Consider the following 13,880-nt stretch of genomic DNA (forward strand, 5'->3'; position numbering starts at 1 on the left):
GATAGCTGCCGCTTTTAACATTGTGCGTCAAGATGTCCAATAGCAGAGAGCATGCATTTAGAGAGATGAGGAACTGTGAAATTCATTGCCACAGCTCAGAGGCCAAGTCATCGGGTGTATTTAAAACAGAGGCTGATCAGTGCTTGATTAATAAAGGTATCAAAGATCATGGGGAGAAGGCAGGGAATGGGGTTGAGAAGGGAAATAAAAGACACTGGGACAGGTACGGAAAGAGGAAACAACAGTGCGACGTATCAAGCTCAGACAGATGGGGCAGACTCCGATAGGGGTTCCTGTCCGGCACGGAGCAGTGGGGCCGAACACCGGTTCGTTTACCACTCTCGGACCTTCACTCAGACCATTTCTCATCAGTACATGTTTTACAAACAATGAATTTCAATGTTGAAGTTCAGCATGAATTTATTATCAAAGTGTGTTAACCAGATGCTATCAAACAATTCCTTTTCTTTTTGAAAAGGCAAGAAGTAGGGGTAGGGAATGGGACCAATTCCAGAGGGGGAGGGTAGGCAGTCTCGGACTTACTGAAGGAGCCCTAACTCCATCCTCCTCATTCCCCTTTTCCCTTCTCATTCCCCTCCCTCACATCCCACTGCATCTGTGTGTGTGTCTATGTGTGTGTGTGTGTGTGTGTGTGTGTGTGTGTGAGAGTGAGAGAGAGAGAGCCCTGTCTGCCTATTCACACTCCATTAACGATGTGTCTCCGCCAACACACTCACACTCCTCTGTACATAGCAATCCTCACCAGCTCAAACGATCCAAAAATCTTATACGCTCCCTCCTGCACCAACTCCTTAGCCACGTGTTAAACTGTGTAATCTTCCTATTATCCTGGCCCGCGGCACAGATGACAGTCCTGAGATCACAGGACTGGAGGAGATGCCCTTTCAATTAGCACCTCACTCCCTGAACTCCCTTTACAGAACCTCGTCACTCTACCAGCCCATCTCATTGTTACCCACATGGACCACGACCTTCACTGTCCACCCTCCTGAGGAATGCTGAGCACTCGACCTGAGATGACCCAGATGCCAGCATGCAGGAGGGAACACACCATCCTGGAATTTCATTCTCACCTACAGAACATCCTGTCAGTTCCCTGAGCTAACAAGCCACGTATCACCACAGCTCACCTCGTCTCCTCCCTTCCCTTCTCAGTCTCAGAGCCAGACTAAGTGCCAGAGACCCTGTTGCTGAATCACCTCTGACCACAGCTCACCTCGTCTCCTCCCTTCCCTTCTCAGTCTCAGAGCCAGACTAAGTGCCAGAGACCCTGTTGCTGAATCACCTCTGACCACAGCTCACCTCGTCTCCGACCTTCCCGTCTCAGTCTCAGAGCCAGACTAAGTGCCAGAGACCCTGTTGCTGAATCACCTCTGACCACAGCTCACCTCGTCTCCTCCCTTCCCTTCTCAGTCTCGGAGCCAGACTAAGTGCCCGAGACCCTGTTGCTGAATCACCTCTGACCACAGCTCACCTCGTCTCCTCCCTTCCCTTCTCAGTCTCAGAGCCAGACTAAGTGCCAGAGACCCTGTTGCTGAATCACCTCTGACCACAGCTCACCTCGTCTCCTCCCTTCCCTTCTCAGTCTCGGAGCCAGACTAAGTGCCAGAGACCCTGTTGCTGAATCACCTCTGACCACAGCTCACCTCGTCTCCTCCCTTCCCTTCTCAGTCTCGGAGCCAGACTAAGTGCCAGAGACCCTGTTGCTGAATCACCTCTGACCACAGCTCACCTCGTCTCCCCCCTTCCCTTCTCAGTCTCAGAGCCAGACTAAGTGCCAGAGACCCTGTTGCTGAATCACCTCTGACCACAGCTCACCTCGTCTCCACCCTTCCCTTCTCAGTCTCAGAGCCAGACTAAGTGCCAGAGACCCTGTTGCTGAATCACCTCTGATCACAGCTCACCTCGTCTCCTCCCTTCCCTTCTCAGTCTCGGAGCCAGACTAAGTGAATGAGACCCTGTTGCTGAATCACCTCTGACCACAGCTCACCTCGTCTCCTCCCTTCCCTTCTCAGTCTCAGAGCCAGACTAAGTGCCAGAGACCCTGTTGCTGAATCACCTCTGACCACAGCTCACCTCGTCTCCTCCCTTCCCTTCTCAGTCTCAGAGCCAGACTAAGTGCCAGAGACCCTGTTGCTGAATCACCTCTGACCACAGCTCACCTCGTCTCCTCCCTTCCCTTCTCAGTCTCAGAGCCAGACTAAGTGCCAGAGACCGTGTTGCTGAATCACCTCTGACCACAGCTCACCTCGTCTCCTCCCTTCCCTTCTCAGTCTCAGAGCCAGACTAAGTGCCAGAGACCCTGTTGCTGAATCACCTCTGACCACAGCTCACCTCGTCTCCTCCCTTCCCTTCTCAGTCTCGGAGCCAGACTAAGTGCCAGAGACCCTGTTGCTGAATCACCTCTGACCACAGCTCACCTCGTCTCCTCCCTTCCCTTCTCAGTCTCAGAGCCAGACTAAGTGCCAGAGACCCTGTTGCTGAATCACCTCTGACCACAGCTCACCTCGTCTCCACCCTTCCCTTCTCAGTCTCAGAGCCAGACTAAGTGCCAGAGACCCTGTTGCTGAATCACCTCTGACCACAGCTCACCTCGTCTCCTCCCTTCCCTTCTCAGTCTCGGAGCCAGACTAAGTGCCAGAGACCCTGTTGCTGAATCACCTCTGACCACAGCTCACCTCGTCTCCTCCCTTCCCTTCTCAGTCTCGGAGCCACACTAAGTGCCAGAGACCCTGTTGCTGAATCACCTCTGACCACAGCTCACCTCGTCTCCTCCCTTCCCTTCTCAGTCTCAGAGCCAGACTAAGTGCCAGAGACCCTGTTGCTGAATCACCTCTGACCACAGCTCACCTCGTCTCCTCCCTTCCCTTCTCAGTCTCGGAGCCACACTAAGTGCCAGAGACCCTGTTGCTGAATCACCTCTGACCACAGCTCACCTCGTCTCCTCCCTTCCCTTCTCAGTCTCAGAGCCAGACTAAGTGCCAGAGACCCTGTTGCTGAATCACCTCTGACCACAGCTCACCTCGTCTCCTCCCTTCCCTTCTCAGTCTCGGAGCCACACTAAGTGCCAGAGACCCTGTTGCTGAATCACCTCTGACCACAGCTCACCTCGTCTCCTCCCTTCCCTTCTCAGTCTCGAAGCCAGACTAAGTGCCAGAGACCCTGTTGCTGAATCACCTCTGACCACAGCTCACCTAGTCTCCTCCCTTCCCTTCTCAGTCTCGGAGCCAGACTAAGTGCCAGAGACCCCGTTGCTGAATCACCTCTGACCACAGCTCACCTCGTCTCCTCTTTTCCCTTCTCAGTCTCGGAGCCAGACTAAGTGCCAGAGACCCTGTTGCTGAATCACCTCTGACCACAGCTCACCTCGTCTCCTCCCTTCCCTTCTCAGTCTCGGAGCCAGACTAAGTGCCAGAGACCCTGTTGCTGAATCACCTCTGACCACAGCTCACCTCGTCTCCTCCCTTCCCTTCTCAGTCTCGGAGCCACACTAAGTGCCAGAGACCCTGTTGCTGAATCACCTCTGACCACAGCTCACCTCGTCTCCTCCCTTCCCTTCTCAGTCTCGGAGCCAGACTAAGTGCCAGAGACCCTGTTGCTGAATCACCTCTGACCACAGCTCACCTCGTCTCCTCCCTTCCCTTCTCAGTCTCGGAGCCACACTAAGTGCCAGAGACCCTGTTGCTGAATCACCTCTGACCACAGCTCACCTCGTCTCCTCCCTTCCCTTCTCAGTCTCAGAGCCAGACTAAGTGCCAGAGACCCTGTTGCTGAATCACCTCTGACCACAGCTCACCTCGTCTCCTCCCTTCCCTTCTCAGTCTCGGAGCCAGACTAAGTGCCAGAGACCCTGTTGCTGAATCACCTCTGACCACAGCTCACCTCGTCTCCTCCCTTCCCTTCTCAGTCTCAGAGCCAGACTAAGTGCCAGAGACCCTGTTGCTGAATCACCTCTGACCACAGCTCACCTCGTCTCCTCCCTTCCCTTCTCAGTCTCAGAGCCAGACTAAGTGCCAGAGACCCTGTTGCTGAATCACCTCTGACCACAGCTCACCTCGTCTCCTCCCTTCCCTTCTCAGTCTCAGAGCCAGACTAAGTGCCAGAGACCCTGTTGCTGAATCACCTCTGACCACAGCTCACCTCGTCTCCTCCCTTCCCTTCTCAGTCTCAGAGCCAGACTAAGTGCCAGAGACCCTGTTGCTGAATCACCTCTGACCACAGCTCACCTCGTCGCCTCCCTTCCCTTCTCAGTCTCGGAGCCAGACTAAGTGCCAGAGACCCTGTTGCTGAATCACCTCTGACCACAGCTCACCTCGTCTCCTCCCTTCCCTTCTCAGTCTCGGAGCCACACTAAGTGCCAGAGACCCTGTTGCTGAATCACCTCTGATCACAGCTCACCTCGTCTCCTCCCTTCCCTTCTCAGTCTCAGAGCCAGACTAAGTGCCAGAGACCCTGTTGCTGAATCACCTCTGACCACAGCTCACCTCGTCTCCTCCCTTCCCTTCTCAGTCTCGGAGCCACACTAAGTGCCAGAGACCCTGTTGCTGAATCACCTCTGATCACAGCTCAGCTCGTCTCCTCCCTTCCCTTCTCAGTCTCAGAGCCAGACTAAGTGCCAGAGACCCTGTTGCTGAATCACCTCTGACCACAGCTCACCTCGTCTCCTCCCTTCCCTTCTCAGTCTCGGAGCCAGACTAAGTGCCAGAGACCCTGTTGCTGAATCACCTCTGACCACAGCTCACCTCGTCTCCTCCCTTCCCTTCTCAGTCTCAGAGCCAGACTAAGTGCCAGAGACCCTGTTGCTGAATCACCTCTGACCACAGCTCACCTCGTCTCCTCCCTTCCCTTCTCAGTCTCGGAGCCAGACTAAGTGCCAGAGACCCTGGTGCTGTGACTTTTCTTTGCCAGGTCATCCCACCATCCCGGACAGTGTCATAAGAGCGTTGGGAGTGGACCCAAAAGCAAGACACAGACACTGAACTACCAGGAACAGAACTAGGCATGCGAAGGAAGCAACGAAAATGGGGAAGAAAGGACATTGGACATGACACTGGCCCTGGACAAGACAAGTATTCTGGGTCTGGGCTAGGAATTGACCAGGACAGCGGAACCAGGACATGGAACTGGGAACTAGAAGCCTGGGCTTGGACTCCGAGCCAGAGACTGGACAAGGACCCAGAACCTGGGTCTTGACTCGGGCTCGGACTCAAGAACCAGGCGAGGACAAGACGAGTCTACAGGACGAGGAAAGGCACAGGATGGAACGAGAGACTCCTGGACGGGACAAGGAAACCCCAGCACAGGACGAGGGAATCCCAGCACCGGGCTGGACAAGGTATTCCTCTGCTGGGCGAGGCACTGGGACATGACGAGAACCCAGAGCCTTAGTCGAGGGAGAGCCAACAGGACTGGACGTGAGTGTCCTGGACGAGGGAACCCCAGCGCAGGACAAGGGAATCCCAGCACCGGGCTGGACAAGGTACTCCTGTACTGGGCAAGGCACATGGACATAACGAGAACCCACAGCCTAAGTTGGGGAAGGACAGGAACGCAGAACACAATGCTGGGACCCCTCCTTGGGTACAGAACGTAGGGCCGGGACTCATAACACAGAACGCTGAACACGACGAGACAGCTCAGGCGAGGCATAGCTTCAGGCAGAGGCAAGGCAAGATTTCAGGCAGAGGCGAGTCGAGGCACTAGGCAGAGGCGAGGCAAGGCCCTAGGCAGAGACGAGGCGATGCACTAGGCAGAGGCGAGGCAAGGCCCTAGGCAGAGATGAGGCGAGGCAAGGCTCCAGACAGAGGTGAGGCAAGGCAAAGCTAGGCTAGGCTAGGTTCCAGGAGGAAGGTGAAGGGAAGGGATACAGACGGGGGTTTGGACAGGAACAATCCAGCAGCCAGAGGCTGAATCCTCACGCTATTTATGAGACCAGCCAAACCAGAATCAACTGCCTCAATAGAAACTGGGGAAACCCGGAAAACCTGGAATAAGGAGCATGGACCAGACTGTGATCCGGAATGCGGACTTAACGGACCAGACCATGACAGACAGTATCTGAAGTGATATATGTGATGCTCAGGGAGATGAACACAGGGATAAACTGCACTCTCTATTTCCACCTTTCTCCTTCCTCACTGTCACCCAGTTTCCTGTGCCGTGCCCCTTGGGTGCAACGACCTCTCAAATGTCCTACCTATCACCCCTTCAGCCTCCCGAATGATCTGGAGTTCATCCAGTTCCAGCTCCAACTCCGTAATGTGGATTGTTCGGAGCTGAAGCTGGATGCCCTTCTCACAGGTGTAGTTATCAGGGCCACAGGAGGGTCCCCTGCCTTCCCACATCCCGCAAAGCAGCTCTCCACTATCCTGCCTGACATCTCCATTGTTCTAACTGAGAAAATGTAAAGAAGGGGCAAAAAAAATTCTACCTCCATCAGGATTTGCCTTCTCTGACTGACTGCTCTCCCCACTGAAACCTCAAAGAATTAAAGCCTCAAAGTCTCCGCTCCAACTCTGTCCACTCCAACAACGACCACTCCACTTTCTCCTGCTAATGAAGTTTTTCTTGATAATCCATCCTGACTGTGGAGTGGCCACTGCTGAAAGCTCAAAAATAACCTGCCCTGAACCACTGCCTTTAATACCCCATTGGCGAACCTGAGTGAATTACGTCCTCTCAAGCTACTGACCTCTCCGATTCACGATGGATCAAAGCTCGGTAGGGGGACACAAGGATGAAGGACTGATTGAAACCCATCCCACATTCAGAGCAGGTGACCACCCTCCCCACAGTGTGAACCCACCACTGTCTCTGCAGTGTGGATCAGTGTGTGAATGCCTTCCCACAGTCTGAGCAGGTGACCACCCTCCCCACAGTATGATCCCACCACTGACTCTGCAGTGTGGATCAGTGTGTGAATCCCTTCCCAAAGTCTGAGCAGGTGACCACCCTCCCCACAGTGTGAACCCACCACTGTCTCTGCAGTGTGGATCAGTGTGTGAATCCCTTCCCACAGACTGAGCAGGTGACCACCCTCCCCACAGTGTGAACCCACCACCGTCTCTGCAGTGTGGATCAGTGTGTGAATGCCTTCCCACAGTCTGAGCAGGTGACCACCCTCCCCACAGTGTGAACCCACCACCGTCTCTGCAGTGTGGATCAGTGTGTGAATGCCTTCCCACAGTCTGTGCAGGTGACCACCCTCCCCACAGTGTGACCCCACCACTGTCTCTGCAGTGTGGATCAGTGTGTGAATGCCTTCCCACAATCTGAGCAGGTGACCACCCTCCCCACAGTGTGAACCCACCACTGTCTCTGCAGTGTGGATCAGTGTGTGAATGCCTTCCCACAGTCTGAGCAGGTCAACATCCTCTCACTGCTGAAATCAGTCCGGTGTGTCGTCAGCCGAGATGAATGTATGCATTAATTCCCACAGTCAGAGCAGATGAACAGCTTCTATACAGCGTGAACTCGCTGATGTTCGCTCAGTGATGTCTGAGTGAATTCGTTTCCATCTCAGCAGTTGATGTTCAGTCAGTTGAGATGTCTGAGTGAATTCATTCCCACAATCAGAACAGGTGACTGGCATCGCCCAGTGTGAACTCGCTGATGAACTTTCGAGCCTGATGACCGAGTGAATCCCTTTCCACAATCTGAGCAGGTGAACGGTTTCTCCCCAGTGTGAATTCGGCTGTGCCTCACCAGGTTGGATGACGCAGTGAATCCCTTCCCACATTCAGAGCACGTGAATGGCTTCTCCCCAGTGTGAATTCGGCTGTGCTTCACAAGGTGGGATGAGTCAGTGAATCCCTTCCCACATTCAGAGCATGTGAATGGCTTCTCCCCAGTGTGAATTCGGCTGTGCTTCACAAGGGAGTATGAATCAGTGAATCCCTTCCCACATTCAGAGCAGCTGAACGGTTTCTCCCCAGTGTGAATTAGTTGATGTACATTCAGATGAGATGACTGAGTGAATCCCTTCCCACATTCACAGCATGTGAATGGCTTCTCCCCAGTGTGAATTCGGCTGTGCTTCACAAGGGAGTATGAATCAGCGAATCCCTTCCCACATTCAGAGCAGCTGAACGGTTTCTCCCCAGTGTGAATTCGCTGATGTACTTTCAGATGAGATGACTGAGTGAACCCCTTGCCACATTGAAAGCAGCTGAACGGTTTCTCCCCAGTGTGAACTCGCCGATGTTCAGTCAGTTGAGATGACCGAGCAAATCCTTTCCCACATTCAGAGCAAGTGAACGGCCTCTCCCCAGTGTGAACTCGGTAGTGCCTCACAAGTTTGGATGAGTCAGTGAATCCCTTCCCACATTCAGAGCAAGTGAATGGCCTCTCCCCGGTGTGAACTCGCTGGTGTCTCTGTAGTGTGGATGAACGAGTGAATCCCTTCCCACAGACTAAGCAGGTGAACGGCATCTTTTCAGTGTGAACTCACTGGTGTTCATTCAGTTGAGATGATTGAGTGAATCCTTTCCCACACAGAGCAGGTGATTGGCCTCTCCCCGGTGTGAACTTGCTGGTGTCACTGTGGCATGGTTGAGTGTGTGAATGCCTTCCCACCATGTAAACAGGTTACTGTCTTCTCACTGGGGAATTTTCAGATGTGTATTTAGCACCGACGACAGAATGAATTACTTCCCGCTGTCAGAACAGGTGGAACATCTCACTGTGGTGTGAACTTGCTGATGTATCTTCAGACTGGATGACTGAGTGGTTCCCCTCCCTCACACAGAGCAGGTGAATGGCCTCTCCCCACTGTGAACGCACTGGTGTGTCTGTGGGTAGCCTGTGAGTGAATCCCTTCCCACACTGAGAGAAGGAGAATGATATCTCACTGCAATCAATCATCTGGCAATTCAGAAAGTCAGATGTTTGAATCCCTTGTACAATCAATGCAGTTGAAGAACTGATCTCCAGTGAACAAATGCTGGTGTGTTCTCAGCACCCGGTTCCTGTGGATAACACTGAGTTACAACAGAAAACTTCATTTCAGACACAAAACACATTTCCAGCTGGGATGAGATAAGTCTTCATCTCCAAGGATTGACAACAGATGCTTCGGTGTTGCAAAGAAAATATTTGGCCACTCCTTATATATCCGGAAAGAGACAGCCCATGCACAAGTGTTCTGGCATTTCAAACCTGTACAAATATTTGAAAGGACATCAATAGGTGAAGGACAGTTTTTCAGGTGAGATTTTAGTCTGTGATGAGAACATAAAAAAAGAGGAGTAGGAGAACATCACCTGGCCCGTCTCCACCAACCTGCCTTTTCCCCATCGCCCTTCATTCCCCTACTTTGCAAACATCTATCCAACCTCGTCTCAAATGCATTTACTGAGGTAGCCTCCACTGCTTCATTGGGCAGAAAAATCTACAGATTCCCAACTCTCGGGGTAAAGCAGTTCTTCATCTCCATCCCAAATGCCCTGAATGTTAAAGTGATGTCCTCTAGTTCTACTCTCACCTACCAGTGGAAACAACTTTCCTGCCTCTATCTTATCTATCTGAATCATAATTTTGCATGTTTCTATAAGATCTTCTCTCAATGTGAGCTCTGGCATCAGAATATCACCCAGTTCATCTCAAGTTGTGATATACCACAGGTGACTGTGGGAAGCAGATGGAGTTCAACCTGGTGGTTCATTTTGGTAGGTCCAATTTGAAGACAGAATACAATATTAATGATAGGACTCTTGGCAGTTTGGAGGATCAGTGAGATCTTGGGATCTGTGTCAATAGTTCATGCAGAGCTGCTATGCAGCTGGACAATGTTTTTAAGAAGGCCTTCATCAGCCACGGGACTGAGTTCAAAAGCGGTGAGGTACTATTACAGATATAAAAGGCCTTTGTTAGACCCTACTTTTAGCACTGTGTTCAATTCTGATCAACTCACTACAGGAAAAAATACTCTAAATAGGGTGCAGAGGAGATTGACAAGGATGTTGCTTGGATTGGAGAGCATGCCTTACAAGAGTAGGTTGAGTAAACTTTGGAGCGATGGAAGATGAGAGGTGACCTGAGAGAGCTGTATAAGATGATGAGAGGCATTGATCGTGTGGATAGGCAGAGGTTTTTTCCCAGGGCTGAACTAGCCAACATGAGGGGGCATAGTTTTAAGGTGCTTGGAAGTAGGTACAAGGGGGCTACCAGAGGTATGTTTTTCACACAGAGAGTGGCAGGTACTGCCAGCGACGGTGGTAAAGGTGGATACAATAAGGGTCTTTTCAGACACTGTTAGGTACGTACGTGGAGCTGGGAATAATAGAGGGCTATTTGGTAGTGAAACTCTAGGCAGATTCTAGAGTAGGTTATATGGTCGGCATGATGTTGTCCGAAGGGCCTGTAATGAATTGCAGACTTATGTTTCTGTGATTATATGTGAACTCCCCATCTTCTAACAAGGCACGGATCAGGCATCCTGACTGACCAACAAAATCTCTGACTGTATTCCTGTCTGTATGAGAATGGGCTATTTCAGCCTTCAATCAACCTGTGACTTGGCTCAATCTGTCTCTGTCCTTTGGTATATTTCAAGTTCAGGTCATGTTCCACAAAGTGAACTTGTTACTACATGTCTGATCCTTGAGATTTTCTAATTACTGGGATTCCCTCCCCCCCCAGCTGATTGAGTGATGAACCCATCGATGGCAATGCCAATGACTACGAAGGGGTAAGCAGTAGTTATTCTCATTGGAGTGTGGCACTTTTGTGATGTGAAAGCTACAAGTCACCTGTCATCGAGGACAAAGGTGTTTCATATCGTTATTTACCCAGAAAACTAAAGCTGACCGGCAGATTTTTTTATGCTATACAGTACTAATTGACATTTTCACTGACTGGGAGGTAGACTTCATCCGAGAATAACTGGACACTACATTTTTGTTCCGACGTACTGATCCTCGGATTTACATGGCTGGAGGTCGCTGCGTTAGGGACATTCTCTATGGGGACAACGCTGGCGCGTCAACCATGGCTGCCTCCTTACCCAGAAGACACCACGGTGGAGAAACCTGTCTATCCGCCATCAAAGGAAACAGCGATGCGTATGCGCCGGAGAAATGGCGGCGCCGCAAACTCCCCGTGGCTCGGGTAAATCGTGGGGCTGAGAGAGACGGAAAGGACTGGGACTGTCCTGAGGTGCGGGAGCAGTGTGGACGGAGCTCATAGTAATTTTCCTTTAATCGCGGTTCAGACGCCGGTGATTAAGTTCCCACCCGCGGCCCCGCTCCTACCTGCGTCCGATCACCGAGAGCCTCTCGTCTGCTGAGCGCATGCGCAATGTTCACGATTGGCTGTGCCGCCCACGCATGTGCATTGGATAAAACAGGATTTAAAAAAATCTGCAGACGCGGAAATCCAAAGCAACACCCACAAAATGCTGGAGGAACTCGGGGGGGCAGAAAGCAACAATGGAGAGGAGAGAACAGTCGGCGTTTCAGACCCACACCCTTCTTCAGGACTGGAAAGGAAGGGAGGGAGTAAGAATGTGGGGGGAGATGAGGTGATAGGGTAAACCGGGAGACGGGGAGAGTTAAGAGCTGAGAAGTTAATAAGTGAGAAAGATAAACGGCTGGAGAATAATAATATTTTATTGATCCTGAGTGGGAAATTCATTCCGTTACAGCAGCAACATTTAAAAACACACTTAGCAGTGTGCAGACTTTACTAAAAAGAAAGTAGACAATAATAATATATACAGTAATACTGTACCAATGTGGAATAATATTGCATGAAATAATAATGCAGGGGTTATTGAACTAAGATGTGTGTTCACCTATCGCAGAAAGATGAACTCTTGCATTTGGTAAGAAACAATCTGTGTAACAATGCTTGAGACGGCGGGGATGTTGGAAAGAGGGATGGGGACTCTGCTGCCTGTCGGGTAGGTCATGGAGAGGATATGACAGATTGTCCATAATCGCTAACAGTTTGTTCAGTGACCCCCTCCCCACCACTAACTCGAAAGAGTCCGGTTCTGTCCAAGGATGGATCCATGTTTTCTGGTGAGTTTATTTTGTCGTTTTGCACCGATGCTGCTCCCCCAACAGAAAGCAGCAAAGAAGACCGCACTCGCTACAACAGACTGGTAAACAATCTGCACCAACCCGCCTCACACATTCAAGCATCTCGGCTTCATAGAAGATAGAGTCTACTCATCCCCTTCTTGAAAACAACCTTTCTGTTGGTTTTCCAGTCATATCTATTGCCGAGGTAAACACCCAGCTAATTGTACTCCTCCACCACAGTAACCTCTTCTCCCAGAATGTATACAGGACTCATCAATGTCCTCTTCCTCCTAAAATCAATCACCATTTCCCTGGTTTCGGCCACATTCAGGAGCAGGTGATTCCTCCCTCACTATTCCACAACCCTGCCCACCAGTCCTCTGTACCCCGACTCCTGCCCATCTCTGATGCAACCAACTACCGCAGAGTCATCAGAGAACTTCTGCAAGTGGCCAGACTCAGAGTTGTACTGAAAGTCTGAGGTGTACAGTGTGAACAGAAACGGAGACAGGACAGTCCCTTATGGGGCTCCAGTGACACTCACCTCCACCTCAGGCAGAGAACCACCCAGCGGTACAAACTGGGCTCTATCAGTCAGGAAGGCAGTGATTCAGGAGATCGTGGATTTGTCTACACCCATTCTTTGCAATTTCTTGCTCGGAAGACGCGGATGGATTGCACTGAAGGCACTAGAGCGATCTAAAATTATGATTCTCACAATGCCACCAGCATCATTCCGGTGGGAGTGAGCTCACTGCAACAGGTGGATGATAGAACCCGGAAACAAAGAAAATCTGCAGCACAACACAGGCCCTCCGGCCCACAAAGCTGAGCCCAACATGTCCTTATCGTAGAACTGCCTAGGCTTGCCCACAGCTCCATGTACCTGTCCAGGAGTCTCTGAAAAGACCCTACCGTTTCCACTTCCACCACGGTCGCCGGCAGCCCGTTCCACGCACTCACCACTCTCTGCGTAAAAAACACAGGCCCCTGACATCTCCTCTGTATCTACTTCCAAGCACCTGCAAAATATCTCCACTCGTGCTCGCCAGTTCAGCCCTGGGGAAAAGCCTCTGACTACCCACATGATCAATGCCTCTCATTATCTTGTACACCTCCATCAGGTCACCTCTCATCCTCCATCGTGAAAAGCCGGGTTCACTCAACCGATTCTCAGAAGGCATGCTCCCCCCAATCCAGGCAGCATCCTTGTAAATCTCCTCTGCACCCTTTCTATGGTTTCCACGTCCTTCCTGTAGTGAGGCGACCAGAAATGAGCAGAGTAATCAGAGTGAGGTCTGACCAGGGTCATATATAGCTGCAACATTACCTCTCAGCTCATAAACTCATGCACCGCGTGCCTTCTTAACCACAAATTCAACCTGCGTAGCAGCTTTGAGTGACCTATGGACCCAGACCCTAAGATCCCTCTGATCCTCCACACTGCCTAGAGTCTTGCCATTAATACTACGTTCCGCTATCATATATGACCTACCAGATGAACTACCTCACACTTATCTGGGTTGAACTCCATCTGCCGCTTCTCAGCCCAGTTTTGCATCCGATCAATGTCCCGCTGTAACCTCTGATATTCCGGGGCTCTCTCTACTCTCTCTCTTGAAAAAGGGAACAGCATCTGCATCCATCCAATCCTCTGGAACCTCTCCCGTCCTCATTGATGATGCAAAGATCATCGCCAGAGGCTCAGCAATCTCCTCCCTCACTTCCCACAGTGTCCTGGGGTACATCCCATTGGGTGCCGGTGACTTATCCAACAGATGCTTTCCAAAAGCTCTAGCACATGGGATTGTCCACTCCTGACACAGAGTGATACAG

General features: G+C 51.3%; 1 protein-coding gene across 1 annotated transcript in view; it reads right to left on the reverse strand.

Moving 5' to 3' along the window:
- Window positions 1-11,298, reverse strand: part of LOC140720215 (uncharacterized) — a 62,048-nt gene extending 50,750 nt beyond the window's left edge. The window contains exons 1-3 of the mRNA XM_073035102.1: window positions 11,271-11,298; window positions 7,842-9,177; window positions 7,591-7,646 (exon numbers count right to left, since the gene is read on the reverse strand). Of these exons, the coding sequence (XP_072891203.1) occupies window positions 7,591-7,646; window positions 7,842-8,451 (666 nt within the window). The 5' untranslated portion in view covers window positions 8,452-9,177; window positions 11,271-11,298. The remainder of the gene's footprint in view (window positions 1-7,590; window positions 7,647-7,841; window positions 9,178-11,270) is intronic.
- Between the last annotated feature and the right edge of the window lie 2,582 nt (window positions 11,299-13,880).

Source organism: Hemitrygon akajei, unplaced genomic scaffold, assembly GCF_048418815.1.
Source record: "Hemitrygon akajei unplaced genomic scaffold, sHemAka1.3 Scf000038, whole genome shotgun sequence".
NCBI lineage: Eukaryota > Metazoa > Chordata > Chondrichthyes > Myliobatiformes > Dasyatidae > Hemitrygon > Hemitrygon akajei.